The sequence below is a fragment of the Carassius gibelio genome, chromosome B16 (genome assembly GCF_023724105.1).
Source record: "Carassius gibelio isolate Cgi1373 ecotype wild population from Czech Republic chromosome B16, carGib1.2-hapl.c, whole genome shotgun sequence".
Lineage (NCBI taxonomy): Eukaryota > Metazoa > Chordata > Actinopteri > Cypriniformes > Cyprinidae > Carassius > Carassius gibelio.
The window spans coordinates 14,497,548-14,519,759 of NC_068411.1; the positions used below are offsets into that span (position 1 = coordinate 14,497,548).

The 22,212-nt window shown below is 35.4% G+C and overlaps 1 protein-coding gene across 2 annotated transcripts in view; it reads right to left on the minus strand.

Annotated features, from left to right (window-relative positions):
* Positions 1–3,580: 3,580 nt before the first annotated feature.
* The window catches only part of deptor (DEP domain containing MTOR-interacting protein), a 35,124-nt gene continuing 16,492 nt past the window's right edge, over positions 3,581–22,212 (minus strand). For both annotated transcript variants that reach the window (XM_052578853.1, XM_052578854.1), the window contains 5 exons: positions 16,006–16,188; positions 13,550–13,687; positions 9,623–9,693; positions 9,104–9,208; positions 3,581–5,850 (listed from right to left, as the gene is read on the minus strand). In XM_052578853.1, the coding sequence (XP_052434813.1) occupies positions 5,722–5,850; positions 9,104–9,208; positions 9,623–9,693; positions 13,550–13,687; positions 16,006–16,188 (626 nt within the window). In that variant the 3' untranslated portion in view covers positions 3,581–5,721. The remainder of the gene's footprint in view (positions 5,851–9,103; positions 9,209–9,622; positions 9,694–13,549; positions 13,688–16,005; positions 16,189–22,212) is intronic.

A 22,212-nucleotide genomic window follows, 5' to 3' on the forward strand; every position in this document is an offset into this window, starting at 1 on the left:
CCAGTAACACCTGCACTTTCTTATATCAGTTCAAGCTGAGCAGGGAACAAAGCTATCTGAATGTACACAAGACGTGTTGAAAAGAAGAGATGTGAAAGATATGCGAGATTGTGCGTGATATGTTCCTTACTGTGTGCAGGTTGCTGATTGGACAGAATCCAGAGTGCAGTGTAATTTTGGAAGTTCTCTGCATGACCCAACACTTGTAGAAATCTACCAAATTCACACTTATCCACAAGGAGGACTAAACAGGTGTTCCCTTGGCCAATGTTTGCCAGAGTTATAAAAACCTGTGTGTAACCACATTCTTGTTATCCATATTCTGCTTGGTTATAGAATATTTGACTGTTGTTATTCATTATTTGATAGCCATGGGCCATCACACTGGCGTCACTTCCCACGAGACCGCAGATTTGCAGTCTGAATGAACCGCTTCATTTGCATGACTCATCTGATGAGTAAATATATTACAGAAATCATCATGGCTTCATAACACCCCACCATATGATCATTCACCATGCTTTTGAAGGTTATAAGAGTATGCAAATGTTTATGTTCACATTTTTGATTTCAGTGCTAACAAATATGACTGCCAAAAAACGATTTACAGCCAATTACAATATGTAAATATGGTTGAAAAGTGCATGAAGTGTTTTAAACTTCTCTGAATCTCTCCTGAGGACAAGTCTTGTGCTCTCGCTTACTGCCGAGCATTGAAGTGCAGGAAAGGGTACAGCACTTTATCACAAACTCATCCTTCAATTTCGAAAAAGAATCTTATAGACTTTCAAAAACTTCTTCACAGAATAAATGGCTCATTGAAAGCTGCTCAGCTTGCAGCGTATACAGCATTTATCAACTTCAATGTACAGTCAGCGCGGGACTGGAATGGTGACACCTGGATGCCGAGATGCAGTGGCTGTAAACTCTTTAACTCTGAATGGCTTATTCCCAAATGACAAGGCCGAGCGTAATGATGCATTGTGGGCTAATCAGCGGGTTCATTCAGCAGGCTCTAAAGGAACCTTATATTACTCAGCGACTTCTAATTAACCATGGGATACGGCAAAAGATGATGGTGTGGAGGAGTCTGCAAGACCCCGGGGATACAGGAAAGAGCACTTCACAACGCAGACAAGCAGATGCACGCTTGCACAAAAAGGCACAAATGTTTTCACAAAAACACACACATGGTGTTCGGATGGATTGCATTGTAGAGATACCTTGAGAATGGACAAAATGGACACACCTATCAATGATCAAAGGTCTTTAGGAATAAAAAACGCAAACATTATTAGAGGCTTCGCATGGGGGTCACGGCCGTGGCACTGACTATTCCAGTGCACATGGATCTCCATAAAGTGAGTATGCCTGTCTCAGTGTTGATTGAATATGGCATCCCATAGCAAAGTGGGTAGGACATGGAACGGCTCGAGTTTGCATATTTATATAAATCTGGCAGATTTCCCAACTCTTTTGAATAGGATGGAGGGGCTGATGAGCCATGCAATTGTTAGACTTATTTTTAAGATTTGGCCAGTCCTCTCATCTTAGTGTGATTCGCCCGTGAGGGGGTTTCACGAAAGATTCATCATTAACACAAAAGGTTAATATTTTCCACAGGCCGTCTTTGAAGGTAATCAGTGCACATAACTGCTTTGTTGAACAGTGACATCTTGCATGAATGTGCTGTGCAAGGTTCTATGCTCATAAAAGTGCCAGGGGTATGTGGCCTATAAATGTGTCGGTATAATGGAAATGTATGCATGTAAAAAATGTAGAAATGTTTACATATAAATATATATATATAGACCTACACATGCTTTCTTGTAGCTTAAACAGTAGAGCGACGCCAAGGTCATGGATTAAATTCCCCGGGAAAGCTAGAACGGATAAAAAGTCAGTGTGTTAACTGCAAAAAGGTATATATGGATTTTTTTTGTAAATCTTTTTTATCTTTTATCCTTTTTTGTAATATATATATATATATATATATATATATATATATATATATATATATATATATATATATATATATATATACTGTATATAGGAAACATGTTGGGCAGAGCTTTGGAGTGGGACTGAGGGATTATCTAGGAAGGAGCAGCTGGCATCTGATAATGTTCATCCATCAGTTGTCACTGAACTGTGTGGCCTATTGAACTAAAAAAGCATCTAGACTCCCTTGCCCTTCCACTTCTGGGAATCAGCAGCAGAGCATAGCTTTAGGACATAAGCCTCTGCATGGTCACTTACATAGACAACTGCGGCCGTTCTGAACTACCCGATTCACTTCAGCTAAATTTCTGCAGCTTAATGATGCACTTGTTGCACTTTCGATCTGTCACACACTTTCTAGTCACCCATTAAATTAAGTTGCAATAATTACGGTTTATTTGATCTGTTCTAATCACATCTTGTAAATCTTTCAGCTCTTATCTTGTCAGATTCGATTAAAGTGGGTGAAGAAATTGTGATCCTTGACCATGAAAAAACGAGCTCAGTATTACTTATTAAACCCAGGTAACAGCCTCAGTTGGGGATGGCTGCCTTAAGATAGAGGTTAAATGTCTGTTTGTCTGCTCTTATCTCCATATAGTGTGAAGGGAATTACCCAAGATCCTCTTTTCCTTAAAAGACCAACTGCTATCAACACTCACAACTCTACTCCTACAGCCAGAGCACATTTAAGCTGTGCTTGGAGGGAAAGGGAGGACTAATTAATGTGGTTATATTATGTTTCATTAAGACAACAGGTAATATACTAAAACAGAAGAGCACTATAATATAAATTGGAACGACACTGCCTCAGTAGGAAGCATGTAGGCAGGAAATGAAAAACGTGTAACATTTATAACGCGGTGTTAACGAAATGTCATCTAGACATTATTTCGGCTGCTGACGGTCAATATTTTCACTTTCAGTTTTAAAATAAAAGAATTAAAGTGAAGTGAATGTTGTATCAGACAAAGAGTAACACTGCCCTCTAGCGATATGACAAAGATTTAGAAAATCATTTATGGATTTACTGTTACTCAGAAAAAAAATATCCTTGAGGCTAAAACCACTGTGAGCCACGCAAAAAAAAAGGACAATAAAGGAAGAAAAAGAAACGAAAATCTACCCGTAACCAGTAAAAATGTATATTTACCTAAAAGTTTGGAGTTTGGAAATCAATAAAATATGCAAAGTCTCGTCAACCAACAGGTGGCACTAGTAAACCTAAATAAATCAGGACGTCAACAGCATTACGTCATCGCTGAACACAAAGTTCATGTGGGAAGATACGTCTCAGTTTTTATCGTCTCTATGGACTGGTTATGAATATAATTTGATACATTAATACAGTCAGAGGCCACATTGAAAATCTGGAATCAAAATTTTTATTTAAATGAGGAATATACAGAGTAATTTAAATTTTATCACTAACCTGTGGAGTCCAAATGTTTGCTTGAAAATGTCACAGATTGCTAATCGTAGCTATATTAATGAAAATTTAATTTGTTATAAAATTTAAGAGAGAGAGAGAGAGAGAGAGAGAGGTTGCCAATGATGTGGTTTTAAGACACAGAAGACCTTTTTTAAATGGAATTAAGAAGTTTAATAAAACATTAATCAAAACACATATTAATCATTTAATTAGAGCTGCACAAAGAAATACTATGGTACCATGAGCTTACTCCTTGGGATAGTTTGCCCAAAAATCTCAATTCTGTTCTCATTTACTCACCCTTAATTTGTTCAAAACCTGTACAAATAACATGAACAGCCATTGAATTACATAGTCACTGGCTTCTATCAGCTGTCTTGTTCCCAGCATTCTTCAAAATGTCTTAGTCTGTGTGCAACAGAAGAACCCATACAGGTTTGGAACAGTTTGAGGGTGAGTAAATGAGGACATCATATTTATTTTGGAGTCAATTATCCCTTTCAACAGACACATGTGTACTGAACTCAGCTGCACTGAACTTGAGTTTTAATGAAACTTTCCTTTTCATTCTATTTCAGAACAGAAGACAGAAGAACTATACGATTATAAGATTAGCTTAGACTTCCCGGCAGTGAAGAGGATGTGGCACATATCTGGCCCAGTATTTAGCAGACTACCCTGATGCTGATTGTCATGATCACCCCCAAAAGATGTTACGTGACCAGCCGTGAGAATTAGCAGCACAATACAGGTCATTAAGGCAGAAGATTCAAGCTTACTTCAATTAAGAACAAAAATATCATCATGTGACTGTTATTTGTCATTCTCATCGATACAAATGAGTACAATTGCACAATAAGCAACCTGCAACAATTACAAAGAGAAAAAAAACTCATCCACAGAGAAGAATGTGTGGACGATTAGCACAATATATCATGTTGTGTCATGACATGTCTTCATTCTTACACAGATGCCTGCTTTGTACAATACACATGCATATAGGAGTTTTCATTTACAGCACTACTGTATATTTCCAATTTGTCTAACAAGTCCTTAGATAGAATTACAAATATATTAGTTACATAATTTGTTGAGTGAATCCATAGACTTGTCTTATTGACTTTTTACTCTATAAACACACTACATGACTATGCTAAATTTTTCATGGCAGTAAGTTTTAAAGTTAAGAAAGTGAAGAATACTCTACGCAAGTATGTGAAAGCAGACTCGTGTAGACACACACAACTCTGTTCCGAAATGTCTCTGACCGTGACTGCAATTTATAATCAGCATTTTTTTATGACCACTTTCCTCTTTCATATCAACCTCTGTCAAAGAGGATAATTGCTAAGCTAGCTAACAACATTCCTGAATGAAAACACATCCAGAATAATAATAATGCATGCTACTATTCAATCACCTGCGTTTACAAACTTGTGTGAAGTATGTTTCTGCCGTAACTCTTATAAAGTGATATTTTCAATGTCGTCATATAATATTAGCATTTGACAGGTAACTACTTGCCTTTTTGATGGCATTTTGACAAAATACAGATACTTTAAACTACTTTCACAAGACATTTCTAAAACAAGACATGAGTTACAGTACAACAGCGTCTTTCAGATGTGCGTAGCGTTTGAAACATTCACTCTCAAGTTTCACCTGAAGTCTGTAAGTGCTGTTGTTGGTTGTCCCCTGCATTCGGATGTATATATCAATATGGATTATTATACTAACTTCCAGCAAGCATGACAGGAATTATAAAATAGCTATTTTAAACTAATCACACTAAGGTCATGAAATGCATGATATAATGTATACCCATATTCTACAAATCTCACAGCCTAACCTATAAATGATGAAACAGTCGAAAAGGAGCCATGAATTATGCTCTCACCTGAATGGCACACATATATTAGTTTGGCATCGGTTTTGCAAACCTACCAAGAGTGTTTTAAATGCTACAGTTCTGCTAAAAATTATATTTGGCAGCTGCTTTATATATATATATATATATATATATATATATATATATATATATATATATATATATATATATAATCTGTCCAGGTACAGCCTTAGCTGACATGGACCGGTAACAGTCAATGAGGAGCCAATGGGAGGCACGGATTCCAAAGCATGGATTAGTGTCATGCTAATGGTTTGAATCAAAATGAGGAACGGAATCAAGAGCTCACTTCCTTTAAACAGAACGTTGACTCGCTGAAGAAAGTCCTAAGAGAAAAAGAGAAAGAGAGAAGAACAGAAACACTAAAGCGCGGCTGTCTTCAGTAATCTGCTTCCTCCATAACCTCCATGACCACTGTTCTGGGGCCAGTGAGGATGAGGCTGCTGACAGTCCTGTAGTCCAGATTCAGCACATTCATTCCATTGACCGCCACCACAAACTGACAAACCTGCAGAGATGAAAATGAGGCAAAACAACGTCCGTTTTATATTCGGTTACACTTGGTACACCCTTTTTGTACTTTGATAAAGACATAAAAGTGCTGAAACACAACATAATGATTATAGAGCATATAAACCACGTATGTGACACAATAAACGGACATGGCATAATTACACCTTTCAGGAGAACAGTAAAGGAGTGCTTTTTAAAAATTGGTTATATTAATCCTCAGAGGTTTGCAAATTAATAATGTAATGGCCTTTATGTCCTTCCTGGTAGACCCATAATGGCACTGCCATCAGAAATGAGTCAGACAATTACTTTATCAGCATCAAATGATAAATAAACAACACGTGAAAGCATGTCATTTTGCTTAATTATCAGCACGTGTTCAAAACATCTGTTTTGGCAGCATTTGTACACTAGGTGGCAACTAAGAGGTACAAATGTTTGTCTCAGTTTACATCAATCTTTCTTAGTTATGACACTTTTTAATAGAACTACGTTCAACGAACAGAAACTTAATCATTTATTGCATAAACACCATTTTTATAGTCAATATAGAGACTATACCTTTATGCAACCTAACCAAAAGCTGTATTCTTATTGTTCAGCACAATGGTAACCACAAAAACTTCACAGAATATAAGAGAAACTATTTAAAATGTGAGACATAACAGGAATAAAAACTAACAGTTCTTTCCCTTTTTTAAAATCAGGAAAAAAAAAAACTTATCCAGTTCTGTGCAAAGCATGCTGAGAACTTAGCAAGAGGATTTCATTAAGTTACTACAATTTAATTTAAAGGTAATCACTATAACGCTGCGAGCAAAACCTGACAAAATAATGTTTTAAAAGGTTTAATTAAATCAATAAATTAAAATCTCGCAATGTATAATATAATGTAATGCAATATAATATAATATAATATAATATAATATAATATAATATAATATAATATAATATAATATAATATAATATAATTGATTAATACGAAAATATAATGATGAGTAATGACATTCCTCAATTACAATCTCTCCTGTCCTCTTGTGTTTGTGTATGTGTGTGTGTGTGTGTGTGTGTGTATGTGTATAGTACATACATATATATATATATATGCTTTTCCCCAGCCTTTAATGCAGCCATTTCCAACTGTTGCTTGTTCTGGGGAGTTTCTGCCTTTAGTCTCCTTTTTAGCTAGTCAAATTCATGTTCAATCAGATTTAAATCTGGAGATTGATTTGGGCAATCTAAGACTTTCCATTTCTATGCCCTGATGGTTTTGAACCCTTGCAAATTCATTCTGCCACTGTCATCATACATTAAGTCATCATTAACTTTGAGAGGAACTGTTCCAGAGACAGCCATGCACCATGCTTTACCGCTGAGGCTGTATGCTTAGGATCATTTGCACTTCCCTTTTTCTCCAAACTTTTTCTTTATTCTTTGTCTCATCTGTCCATAAAACTCTGTTCCAAAAATCTACCGGCTCACTTTTGTCTAATCTGGCCTTTCTATTTTTGGTGCTGGCCAGAGGTTTGCATCTTGCTGTTTAGCTGTTGCTGTTCAATTCTGTGTGAAAGTCGCCTGAGGACAATCAATTTTCAGAGCATCACCCCAGCTTTCTGGAGGTTGTTGGTGATTTTACTGACATGTATTTTAGAAATCATTTTCACAGCTTTTATGATTTATCTGTCACCAACTACTGTTTTTTTCTCTCCATTTTTTCATTACAACAAAAAGATGTCGCTGGAAGCAGGGCAGGTGCAGCATTACAGCCTCTGCTCAAAAGGTTGTCTTTAAATAGCACAATGCCTTTACCTCAAAAACAGACTAAGTGTGTTCGCTCAGTATGCAAACATGACCTTACGTAATGAGCATTCAGAAGTGACGCTGAGGGAGTAGTGTTTTTTTTTATGTTGCATAACTGTTATGGTTCATTATTGCTGTAAATTAGGGTTACTGTTTAAAAAGGACGAAAGGCATGTATTATTCCATCTGTCATTACAGTAAATTAGACACACACACACACACATACAGTTATTAGGTGTTTTAGACTGGATGTGCTTAAAGAAACATCTGGAATACAGACTATATTTTGAGTGCTCTTGAGGAGAATGCACTCAGGTCGGTAACCAAAGTAAATTATGATTGCTCCGCTCAGTGTACTGTGCTTAAGGTCAACCCTAAATGACTGTGGGTGGGTTAGTGTAGTTCAGTTTCAGTATTTCGTAATCTCTATCATCTTCATCTCTGTATCGCTTAGATCATAATCTAGCATTACCTTAAAAGGGTAGCAATGTAATATAGAACAGCTTAATAATTCACAAGCATTATTTTTGTCAAGAACACTTGCCCTCTGAAGGTGTGGTCACATTAGTCAAATTTGGGTGGAAAACAGTCTATGGTTTACTGTCAATAGTGCAGCAGTCTAGGAAACAAAGCTCATACAGAAGTCAACTTCAAAACCAAGCAGCTTTCTGGTGGCCAACATGACGTATTTGCATGACCTTGTTGCAAAATCTGTGTGAAAATCACATTTTTTTTTTTTACTTTTTTTACTTTTTCACAAAATTTGCCATCTGTATCTGTAATCCACAGCCTCAAGCATCGTATATATTGTCATATGTACCTCAACATACTGCCAGAAGCTACAGGCGTTCATTTTGTGTTATACCTAAACCTATTTCCACGACTCTCAAAGTGACGGCACCCATTGACTTGCATATATGGAATCAACAAGGACTGTGGGTTGACCAAACAAACCATCATTTTCTGTTTTACTGAAGAAAGTCACCTACATCTAGTGTTCCTGTAGCTCAAGTGGTAGAGAATTGCGTTAGCAAGGAAGCAAGCGCAAGATTGGGGGTTTGATTCCCCAGGAACACATGATAGGTAAAAATTGTTAGCCTGAATACACTGTAAGTTGCTTTGGATAAAAGCGTCTGCTAAATGCATATATATATATATATATATATATATATATATATATATATATATATATATATACACAAACACACACACACACACACACACACATCTTGAAAGACCTAAAGGTGAATACATTTTCATTTTTGCATGAACTATCCCTTTAAGAGCTATTACAGTGGGTTGTGTCTATTTATTGGTTATTGACCAGAAATTGAAAATAATTATTGGCTCATTGATTTGGTCAAAATTTCAATATTAGTGCATCCCCTGTAGAACGAGACATGTTTTTTCACTATAACAAATGTCATTTTGCAGTATGACTACTGTACCTTCATTCCCGCTGCTGCAGCGGGTCCGCCGGGGTCTACTGCCTGGATGTGGCAGGGTTTACTTCCTCTCACCACGAATCCCCAGCCCACTGCATCTCCCACAATCTGCAAACACATACATACATCCAACTTATTTAGGTCATACACGGAGAAATCCATTTCATTTTACTTTACTTTACTTCTAATGAACGTAATGCATTACACGTACTTGCATAATGTCAAATATATTGATTTATTTTAGCTGATTTTTATCTTTACACCGTGCCATCTTGTATATTGTGTATATATATTTGGTCATTTTAAAACTTGGGATTTTAAATGTCATTATTAGTGACAAAACACAGTAAGGTGCAAGGCAGCTGATGACAAGAGTATCAAATTTCAGAGTCTCCTAAATTGTTCTTTGAGTTTACATAATAAATTATACAATTTGAGCTTGGAGTCTGAGCACGTTTGGCAAGAGTGTGTGCGCGTGTGTGTGTGTGTGTGTGTGTGTGTGTGCGTGTGTTAGTGACTTACCGTGAATGTCTTCTTTATGTAAGGTCCACCAGGAGTCTGAAGTTCCTCTGGGCTCACTTGTCTCTTCAGCACTGTAAATAATGTACACACAATGTCCCTCAGTCACGAACTCTAGACAGTAAATCATGTGACTATTTAACTCATGGTATAAAAGAATCATGTTTATCTGTTCACTGTAACAACACTGAGTTTGATTCACTACTGGTTTATTACTTTATTCCTCACATTATGTACAGTATACTGCTGTCCATAATCCCTCATTTCAAAAGTCAACACAAAGACATCCTGAAACACAACATGTGCTGCTTCAGAGACAAACAGAGAGAGGGAGAGAGGGGGGGGGGGAGAGCAATTAAGCTGTAATGGAGCACTGAAGGTTTGTGTTTAATGAAATAATGAGGTTGATAATGATGGTCTAATTTAGCACAAGAGGTTCAAATCAGCCTGATGTCTTCATCAGTAATGTAATGAGTGAGCCAAACCCTTAGTCACAATCCAAGATCCAACTGCACTGCTATTGACTGGATCCTGATTGCCTGATCAGATCCCAATTTATAGTAATAAGAAATACATTGCAAATAACAAATAAGGTAGTGTCTATAACAAATAGTTCTAAAAAAAAAAAAATTATCATTCCAAACTTGCATGCAAACTAAAATGATATTAAGGTGATATAAAGTGTTTGGTTTAGAGTGAACTATGCTTCATTGCTTCATAATATAATCTGTATGTGTGCATATAGGGAACACAAGTCCATGTCTTTTCTTAACTATGAACTATGAGAGATACCAAGCAGATGAATCAGACCTCACTGTTTCTCTCTTTATTCATTTTTTTCATTTTGTTCTCATCCAATTTTGGGAGGAGAGCTGAGTAATCCCAGGATTGGATGGGCAAATTGACCAATCAGAGGCATGCAACAGCCCTGCCAAACCCAGAACATTCTCGTCTCCTTACACACCGGTGTTTCATGTAAAACACACAAGAATTAAGCACAACATCTGGAAAAGCACAACATCTTTGAATTTCCTCAAATTCAAAATGTACAACATGTTATAAAGTTAATGCTCTGATGACAGATTGCGTTTTGGACCGCGTTGTTGTTGGACAAAAAGCAGGTCTGGTTTTAACGGTGGGCCTCACTATACCGGAGCGGGAGCTGTGCTGTGGTAAAGTGAAAGCTGAGTCATGTGGTAGGTGTGGAATGCTTCATTGCAGGCATGCTTCAGGCCCGCCTTGAATCGCCACAGAGGCCAATGCTCTAATTTGTTGGTGGAGGAGGAGAACGCTGGGTTTGTGCATGTATAAAACGTTCTTCTGTCTCTCTCTCTCTGCCTGCTGGCTGTGCTCCTTGCCTTTCCTGAAGGGGACGATGTGTTCTTGCCATACTCTCTCATACACACACACTACTCATGTACTACTACTGTTCGAAGATCTCAGCCTGAGAGTTTTTATGGGTCAGAGAGTTTACTACTCCACACACAAACACTCACTCAGAAGGGAGCTACACCTCGATAAAACAGATCGAGATACAGTATAGTAAAATAAGGGTAAAGAGAAAATGCTTGTTATTATCTGTTCTGGTTATTTTTTCTTAGACTTATTTGTTATTAGACACTGGGTGGTGATAGAAAGCATCATCAAGTAATCAAGATTAACGCATTCACTCGCCCTGAGAGAAGATGAATATAATGAGAGAAAAAGGGATTGCTCATCCAAAACGGGAAAGTCTGTCATCATTTACTCGTTCTTAAGTTGTAAGACTTTTTATCTTGACGAGCACAAAAGGAGAAATTTTCCCTTACAAATATAATAAATAGAAGCCTACTGAAGCCATACAATCGACACGCTCATGTTTCGTGTCAAATGGCATTGTCATACCATCATTGAACCCCCATACCACTTTGAAAGTACATTTTAAAGCTTTAGTGGAGGGAAACATGATGTAAGAAGTAACTGACCACAGGCTCTTGAATTATTAGAAAATAATGCACAAAAGAGGTGGTAATGTGGCCACAACTAACAATTCAATGGACCAGAGTAAATGATTACGCTTTTAGGCTTCAGCCATTGATAGCAAACTAATGCTGCTATTAACCCTGAAAATGGCAAAACCGTAAAATTAGTCCTCTTATTGGGACTCCAATAATAGAATTTCATGATTTTTTTATTTTTTTTTAACTTGACTCTTATTTTTTCTTTTAATGTTTGTATCCCCCAAGAAATCAACTCTTTGGGGGTATAAATTAACTGAAAACAGTTTTATCAATGCTTGTAACAACATGGTTGTAATTCCTGAACACTTTGGAACACGGACCTATGGTTGGTTTCTTTATAAAGAAGACACATAGCAGAAAAAAGAAAGTACAAAAAGTTATAGAATTTTAAATTTACATTAAAAACATTTATTTTATTTTATATTAATTAAGTACTTTATAAAATATGTTGCATTCTAACATAGCTACAAAATCAAAGCCATATGTCTAATCAAGTAATGATCCAAATTTGAAGTTGATATCATAAAATAATTTGGTTCTTGTGAGATTTTGTTTGGGCACGATGCCAAAAATAACCACCTAGGTTACATACACCCAAACGCTATAAAATTAATTTGATGCAGTTTTCTGTCACAAATCAATCAGTTTCTGTCGAAATATCACTTCTATTACAAAACAGTTACCAAATATGAAACCTTGACCGTCTAACATTTCCAACGATATGCGTTTAGTCAAGATTACAGAAAGATTAGATTTTCTAAAACACAAGACACAAAATCAAAGAATCTATATGTATTTATATCTTGATTCATACTCCTAAAAGGGCAGCGTATCCCCTGAGGTACAAACATTTAAAAAAAATTAAGTAAATGTGTATGTAAATGTGATGCTTTAATGTGTAAATTTACAGTTAAGGCATGGCCATGTTAGAGAAATTCTTGTAATATTTTGCAGGAAAAAAGGTCCATTGTTGAATAGCAGTAGTGTAGTCAGTAGTCACTTTTTAAAACAAACCAGCTTTCTATTGGTCAAAGTGTCAAATGTGCATGACTAACAAGCTAAATCTGTGTAAGGGAACCTTTTGGCCCTCACATGAAACTCCCGGAGATTTCTATTGAAATGACTGGATTTCACCCATAAAATTTCACAGAGCAATGGTAAATGGGCCACACTGTTATAACACCAATGCCATTCTGAACTGTTTATCTACCATGTGAACTACTACATTAAATATAATCTTGTTAACTCATTCTGCTGGTACAAGTTAACTAGGAGAATCTCTGTCAGAGGGGTGAGAAAGTTCATGGGAACTACACGGACGACGCCTCTTAGAATTACTGTCAACAAGCACAATTACAGTGGAAGAAGGCCAAACGGGACAGAGGGAGAACTGACTGATGTGGCTTTATGGCCCGAAAGCACACAAACACACAACCTTCTGACCCACCCCCAGAGCTCTTTAGAAACATAGTAGACGTCTACTGTATCTGCTGCAGATACACGACACGCTCTACACAGCATGTTCTGTTAAAGGAGCAGTAACACACCACAAACAAATTTAGAGAAATTATAGCAATTCATCCTTAGCAATTCGAAAACCTAAAAACCCACAAAGAGCAGCACATGGTTTACAGAATCTCAGTAAGTCGTCTGCGGCTTGAGAAATGCACAGTGTTTTGGTGCTATATAAAGTCAGGCTATTTTATCTAACCATGAAAAGAGAGCAGAGACGGTTTAAAAAAAAGTGCTAAAGCTAACGCTAACTGGTTTGCTAATGTAAACGTAAAGGTTAAGGAATGTTAAGACAACAAGAGGTCAAAACTGACCCGATTTGCTTACTTAAAGATGACGTGTGTCATTTTTAATGCTGAAATGACCAAATTAGTTGAAGTATGTGGGATGTTTGAGCACAGAAGGGGGCTTTTCTTACCAGACTTTGGGTTGCACAGCACTGGGGGGCTGCTGCTGAGTGTGGGGCTGCTGCTATAATAACCGCTGCTGCCACAGCTACTGCTCATACTGCTCCGGCGTACTGCTGACACCACCTTTATCTCTTTAGTGGGGCTCACTATGGGGAAGGAGATTGAGAAAGACAGAAATAAGGTTAGATAAAGTCTATTCAAGAGGAAGTGAGAGAGAGAATAGAAATCAGTTAAAATACACACACAACACTTCTGCCAGCTCAAAACATCATTCCAATAGTGCTTGTGCAGTGGTGATAGCGTTGTGGTATGTCAACATCAGTTTTGTGTGCATTTACTAACTGAAATAACAGTTCAGAGGCCTAACATCTGTTAGTGTTCTCCTTTTAGCATAAAAGTATTGCACATGCAAACCGCATCATGCACGAACACACATACATGTTTAGCTAGCTATCAAAATAGACATACATTAGACTTCTAGCTATATACACACTCGGAAAAAAAAGGTTTAAAAGATGCCACTGAGATGGTACCTATTCAAATGATATATCTTTGTACCTGAATGGTCCATATTGGTGTTTTAAAGGTGCATTTAAGTACCTAAAGTGTACATATTTATACCTAAAAAGTAAAAAAAAATACTTTCTGAAAAGGTATTTTGATTTTGTAGCTTTGTTAGTGTATAGAGCAAGATAATTGCTAACCCTACCACTCTTCACATTTTTATAATTAAAGAAATTGTATTTGATTAACTTGGAATGTTACTAAACAAAATGAAAAAGTCAATGTTAATACAAATAATAATATATGAATATATTTAAATGTCTATATATATATATATATATAATATAATATAATATTATATATATATATAAATCATCAGATTTTCAAACACTTTATTTATTCTTTGTTTATTTATTCTTAGAAATGTAATTCCTTTCAAATATTAATTAAACAAATGGCTAATATCTGGTCAACTGAAAATGCTTTATTTAAAATGTTATCACATAATTAAACAGTTTTATTTCAGTATATAACTAAAATAAATAAATATAAATTATAAAATAAATAATTCCATCATAATTTTTATTTATCATTGGTTTTTCATTATTTTATTTATTTTGAGTAATATCATCACTGTTGTCAGAAAATTAATTATTATTATATCAACATATCGCCTTCGAAACATGCAACAAAAAAGAAAAAGTGTAGTGTGCTAACCTGATTTATAAAACTTGAATTTACATACTTGCCTATGTTTAAACAAAGGCAGACCATACATATAGTACACACAGCAAGACACAGGCGCATGAAAAATTACAGTTCATATTTTATTCAGCTCTGAGAAGAGGAACCAGAGAGGCCCAGTCCCAAGACACACTGAGCTAACTTCCTCTACTGACTCATGACAGCATGATACTGAATTGTTACAGGCCAACAATGTGAAAAAACACTCAATCTGAAACTGAATCTGAGTTTACATTTACTGTTATCATTATTCAACATGATTAAGGGCTACATAATAGCTTTGTCTAGTATAATGCAAGCATGAATCAAACTTTTGTAAATCTTAACAAAAGTTAAGAGAACATTAGCAGTTTGAAAAACTGAGGTTACATAAATAATACTGACTAATGCTGAGTAATATACTGATGAAATAGCTCAAATGTAATATAACCAGTTAAGACAATTTGGCATAAGGGGCATGTTAAGCTTGCTTGTCCTTACATGTTTACCTTTAACATACAACACTTATCACAAAGATACGTCAGATCCAGTGCACTAACTCTCCCAAAGTGCTCTAGAAAAATCTGTGGCAATCAGAAAATACAACCTTCCCTATTTGAACGCATTTAGCACTTTCAGTACACGAACTCTGTGAACTCTCACCTGAAAGCTCCAACAAGCATACACAGGATGTGAGAACATCTATACATCCAAACTATTAATCAAAATGCTAGCCAGTAAAGCATTTAGTAATGTATATTCATTGCTGTAACTGCCTGTCACAGTAATGTAATGTCTATGAATAATCAATACAATCTATACAATAGATACAATAGATAAATCAGTTAAATATTTGAAATAAAAAAAATATGCAAATATAATTAATATTTATTATTAAGTATTGATTATTTAAATCAGCTGACAAAAGTAAATCTCATTTTAGCCTTATTTTGTACACAAATATGACACCTCAAACTAAATAAGATTTATCCTTTCAGCAACTTCCTTATTGAGCTGAAATTGATTTTGGTTGTCCTATCTTTATTATCTACCCGTGCACTGCATCAGCAGCAAATTAAAATGCATGAGACCACATCCAGAAGTTCACTGTCTACCTGCCACAGTTAATGCCCACAACTGTGTCTGCTAAATCTAAAAATCAATATCACATTTCATCGGTGTAATGAACGCAGTTGTGCATGCATTCTGCAGATTTCCTTTATGATCGTGGACTAACCTGAAAGGAAGCTGGTGTTTCCCCCCTCAGAGCCCTGTTTGCGTAGACAGAAAGGGCTGTCGTGGTTCTCCGGTATGCTGCGACAACGCTCGTTCAAAAGCTCCATCAGCCGCCGTCGCCGCCGGAAATTCATCCTGAACTGGTAAAGCAGTCCGCCATCCACAAAATGGTGCTTATTAGAAACTAAGGGGAAAAATGAGAAATGCACAAAGAGAGGAGGTCATATGTCAGTTTACTGTGATTAAAGACGTGACCAGTCAAGCCACAATGGTCTAAAATCTAGAAGTGAAAGACAAAAACAATACAAAACTCAACACAATATTAATATTTTGGATTTCATCTTCAAGGCTTTTTTATTTAATTGAAGAAAAACCAAGTTTAACTAAGTCTTAAGTGCAGTATGCGAGATTGAGTGTTTGTGTAAGAGGTGCACATGCCATCTTAGAATCCCATATTCCTATGTAGGAGTAACAGAGCAATCCTAAACGACATTCTTTGCATAATATCCTATGAGTCATCTTGTTTCAAACACAGTATTTCATTTTACATGACAGCTTTAACTTTCCATTGTTGTTACCATGTGTTATTATTCCGCCATGTCAGTATCTCAGACATGTGGCAGGAAAAATTCATTATTACTTTCTATCTTTAACCAATATAAAATATTGAGTAACTATGCTATCAATACTTATTAAATATTGAGATTTAAAAAAAAAACTGGAAAAAGGATTTAAAGGAATAGCTCACCCTCATGTTGTTCCAACCCTTATGAAACAAAAATATATTGTAGTATATTGGAAAATATCATGTAATATATTAGGCATATATTCTTATATATATTTATTTTTTCCAATATATTGCAATATATTGAAAGCGGCAATCATTTGTATATTTTGAAATATATTATATAATATATGTATCATCAATATATTATTTAATGTATTCAAATATATAAAATATTAGAAAATAAAAAGGGAAAATAATATATTACAATATATCACAATATATTTTAAGAAATATATTGGTAAATATATTTTCCTTTCGTAAGGGAAACCTGTAGGAGTTTCGTTCCTTTGATAAACATACAAGAAAATATTTTGAAGAATGCTTGTAATCCCACAGCTGTTTATCTCCCATTGACTTCCATAGTATTTCTTTCCCTACTATGGAAGTCAATGGGGACTAACAAATGTTTGGTTCTTCAAAATTCTCCTAAATATTTTATCTTGTGTTCAGCATAAGAAAGAATCTTACCATACAGGTTTGGAACGACATGAGGGTGAGTAAATGATGACAAAATTCTCATTTTGGGGTCAATTATTCCTTTAAAACAAGCTAAATCAATCATATATGATGTGGGCAGTGAACCATAGTGGATGCATTTGATTTGTGGTGCAGAGGAATGCAGATAAATGTGTGTGGGAGAGAGCGGAGCTAAAAGAACTAAACACTAACTCATTGTCTAACTATCACTACACAGCTAGTCTAGCAGAACAAGTGTTTTGCCTGTATGCAAAAAGCCTGGTCCATTTTTCGGCTTTCTCATGTAACATGGCCAGTTTGCAATTGTTATTGTAAATATATATAAAAGTAAAGTAAACTAAAAATGACATTACATATAAACTGACAAATATCAAAAGGCAAAATAAAAAACGACATACATTACTGTTCAAGAGTTTAGGTTCAGTTTTTCAAAGATTTTTAATGAAGTCTAGGCTCAAAGCTGCACTGATTTGATTCAAGATACAATAAAAAATAAGAAAAGTAATTTTGTGAAATATTATTAAAATTTTTAATACAATTTTTTAACAAATTTTTATATAATTTTTTTAATTTAAGGCAGCGGCTATTTGCACTAAGTGTAAATACCATAGAGACTATTGAGACTAAATGCAAATAGCAATAGATGCTATTTACACTAAGAGCAAATAGCTATAGGTTCTATTTACACTGTTAAAATAACAAGATTTAATGCTATTTATAATACTTATTGCAAATGGTGGCAATTTACTGCATGTCAGTATTTTACATTATAAAACATTAACAATACCTTAAGTATTGAATGTAAATTATAATTTTAATTCAAATTTTTAAATGGATGCCACTCTATTGGGACAATAAATCCCTCCCTACGCTTACCCTAACCCTACCCGATACTTTATTTTTAACATTTTGATTATTTACTTTCCTACGTGATATGAGATTTGAAAAAAAGGGGTGGGGGTGTTCGGCAAAAGGTGGATTCGAACTCATGGAAAACCATTTCAATGCACTTCATCAAATATAATATGTGAACCTGGACCACAAAACCAGTCATAAGGGTCATTTTTTCCTGAATAAATAAGATTTGTTAAGATATTTGGCTGAAATACAACTAGGCTATTTGAAAATCTGGAATCCGCAGGTTGTGCGTAGTGCATGCTGGCTATGGCGTAGCCTGACATGCACCTCTCCAAAAAAAGTACCCCTCCCTCCGTATGTATTTGAGTTTTGTGTGTGTTTTGCACTTATAATATATTTTAATGTTACAAAATCAAACTAAGCAAAGAACGAGTGCCTTATCATTTATTATCAAATGTAGCATTATATCACTTTGTTGTCCACGAATAACAGTTGTTCTGCCATGGTACAAGTCCTTGTGGAGACTGAAAGAATGCCATCTATGGCTGTTCTGTTGTCGTCTCTTCTTTGTAGTTTTAAAGAAATGATCTGTTCTTTGATATTTATTTGCTGCCGTCATGGCTGATGCTTCTCCGACAAGCTGCACATCCTATGGCATAGAGGCTATGTCATATGTCAGACGCAGAAGTATAAACCAGCCTTTAGTAATGCACATTACTAATCAAAAATTAAGTTCTGATACATTTACGGCAGGAAATTTACAAAATCTCTTCATGGAACATGATCTTTACTTAATATCCTAACGATTTTTGGCATTAAAGAAAAATCTATAATTTTAACCCATACAATGTATTGCTGGCTATTGCCACAAATATACCTTTGATACTTATGACATATGGATGAGAAAATGATAAAACTTTCAACATTGGGTTAATCTGAAGCAGAACAAGCACTGTTGTAAAATTAAATTAACATTAGAAACGTTAGCATTAATGGTATTTTCACTAAACTAAACTCTCCACTCACTGTGTCCTCCTGAACAAAACTCCCACACATACAGCTGAGCACATACTGTACATCCGAATTCAACCCACAAGCAAAACCAGAAAAAAGCAGAGAACATGATTTCTGGTTTTCGTCTCCAAACTAACAGAGGGGGAATGAGTTAATTTGTGTAATTTTTCATGTTTATTCATCGTACAGCTGTGCAGTGCAACATTCACTGGCTGTGAAACACTGATAAAAAAGATTTACACATGCTTCTCGACAGTTCAATGTAACTCACAATCAAGCTCAACACTTACAGTTACGCAATTTCATGTCAGGGGGCCTCTCTCTGCCGACAGCAAGAGCCTGAGAGGGGCCAGAAGTCACAAAATAGCAAAAGGCTAAAAGTCTACTTTTCTTTCCTCCTTTCATCTCTACCGTATCCTTTGCCCTACCCCCCTGGGCAAAAAAAAAAAAAAGTGTTCATCTCCAAGTTTTTTTTTTTTACTGATTTGTTGGTTTAAAATGTGTGTCAGCTAAATTCAAGTCAGGGCACAAATATTTGTTCAGTAATGGTGTGGTTTTTGGCAAGATCTGCATGTCTATGAATATAATATATAGAGAGACACTGATTCAGTTATGAGGTAGTAATGAAACAAGAAAAGAGAACTGCTAAATCTAGGCAAGTGTGAGTTTATTTAAGCTGAGAAATAAGCATGTTGTTGAGGAGCTTAGGAATAAGGACTGATAATTTATTTGGCAGGTTTTTGTCTGTGCTTTTCTCGCTTCAACTAATTATATAAATGAGTAAACAGTGACTTATTTAAAAAATATCAATATTTAATACATAAAAAAAATTATAATAATTGATGTTATGTATTAAATAAATACAATTAAAAAGAGTGCATTTATTTCTTGTTGCACATCTAAAAATATGTATCAGCTGGCAAAAAAATCATAAATAAATAAATAAAGGGATGGGGGTTATATTATACATTATATGCATAAAATTAAAAGCATTTAATTGGTTGGGGAAAAGAACATCTAGTATGCCTAACTATTTAGATTTAAGGTATAGTATGTTAAATGTTTTTTGTTGTTGTTGTTTAAGGCTTAACTTCATTGTGTTGAAAATTTGTCTCAATTTAATTTAATGTAAAACCAAAAAAATGATGTGCTATGAGAGAGGTCAGAGGAGGTGGCCTGTGATGCCTTTGGCAGATTTCTGAAAGTCAGCAGAAATCAGACAGGAAAAGGTGCTGTCAAATAAAGTCATTGTATCAGACTCAACAGGCCTCTGATTGTGCTGCTGTGCTTGTGACTCTTGATTGTGTGTGACTAAACTGAAGGGTATAGCTCTGTTGTGTTGTAGCCACTATTTGTGTGTGTGTGTGTGTGTGTGCGCAGGTCTGTATTGGGTGTGTGTATACAGCTGTGTATTATGCATGTAAATCCTTTTGTGTAGATGTGTTCTAGTGTGTCACACTGTGTTTAACTGTTGCCTGGTCAGAGGTATGTCCATCTGTTGCTGACCATCAAAGAGTCTTTCCTCTTGTTGAATCATGACTCCATGCATATATATACTCCATGCATATATATACACACACACACACATACTTACATACATACATACATGTTGGGAACGTTACTTTAAAAAAGTAATTAGTTATAGTTACTCACTACTTGTTCCAAAAAGTAACTGAATTACTCTATAATAAAAGTAACTCGTTACCAAGGAAAGTAACTATTTGCGTTACTGTAAAAAAGAAAAGTTGCTATATGTCAAATTTTTTTTTTTTTTTAGCAGTTTTCACAAGTCAGTTGAAATGAGTAGAACAGACAGGTGTTCGTACATAACTTTTGATATTTATTGCACGTCAACAGACAGCAAGAGTTTTATCCTGCACTTCAAGTAAGTTATTATTTTTGTAAGAAAAGTGTTTTTGGTCACTAGCTTTGGATGCGTGTGTCACACATTACATGTACGTTCTTGCCTTTGACCACAATGAATTTGAAGTAGTGCTTTTATCTCCTCCTTGAAAATGTCAATTTTTCATCAGATTGCTCCTGACTCGCCATTTCTGCTGCTGCTTTGAATCTCTGTTTAGCTGTTGCGTGTGTGTGCGTGCCAGCATGTGTGTAAAAACATTGGCTCTGATTGGCTACCATGAAACACAGTACTCTGCCCTAGCCAATCATAATCGCTTACCTCGTTTTTAACCCACCTCCTCACTCGCTGTGTGAGACACGGGTGCGTTCGGATTACATAGTTTATTAAATCAATGCATAGTAATGAACCGCATTTAACGTTCAGTAATGTTAATGGATTTCTAACGACGGGAAAAGTAATTAGTTAGATTACCCCGTTACTGAAAAAATAACGGTAACGCTTTAAAATAATGGTCCGTTGTTAATAAGTAGCTACGCAGGAAGTAATAGGTAGTACTACATTAACACTTAACTTAATACTATTAACTAATATAGAAGCTAGATTAACTAAGCAGTAAGTAATAGCTCATTTAGGACATAGGTAGTTCCTTATTAGTTATTTGATAATTACTAAAGAAAAATATCGTCATTGAGAACTACTTTGGAACTATGGCCAACTAATGAAGAATAACCAATTAATTACTAATCACAACAGCTACGTCTATAAAGTGAACAATTAGCTTCTTTATGGAAACGTGTATATATATATATATATATATATATATATAGCCTATCCATATGATATATTTAATGAGCTCCACTAAGTTCAATGTCTCCAACTCTAATAACTTTAACGTTAGTGATATCATGCTGGGGAGGGCTTCTCTTCAGGAAGTGACAATAAATAATGATGTTCTCTTGTCAAAACATATTTGCATCCTTCATGAAAACATTGGCTGCATTTATAGTGTTAAGCACAAAACAACATCTTCCAGATTACAATGTGTCTGGTAGAATATCACTAGTTCCTCACAGAAATATATGGCTGTACAGTATGTGTCAGATAATTTTATTGTAAATTACTTGTGAAATCCATGACTCGAGTGTTCAATGTGATCTCATGAGAATACGTGTGTATTTTTACGTTAAATGTGGTTCTATCACACGTAT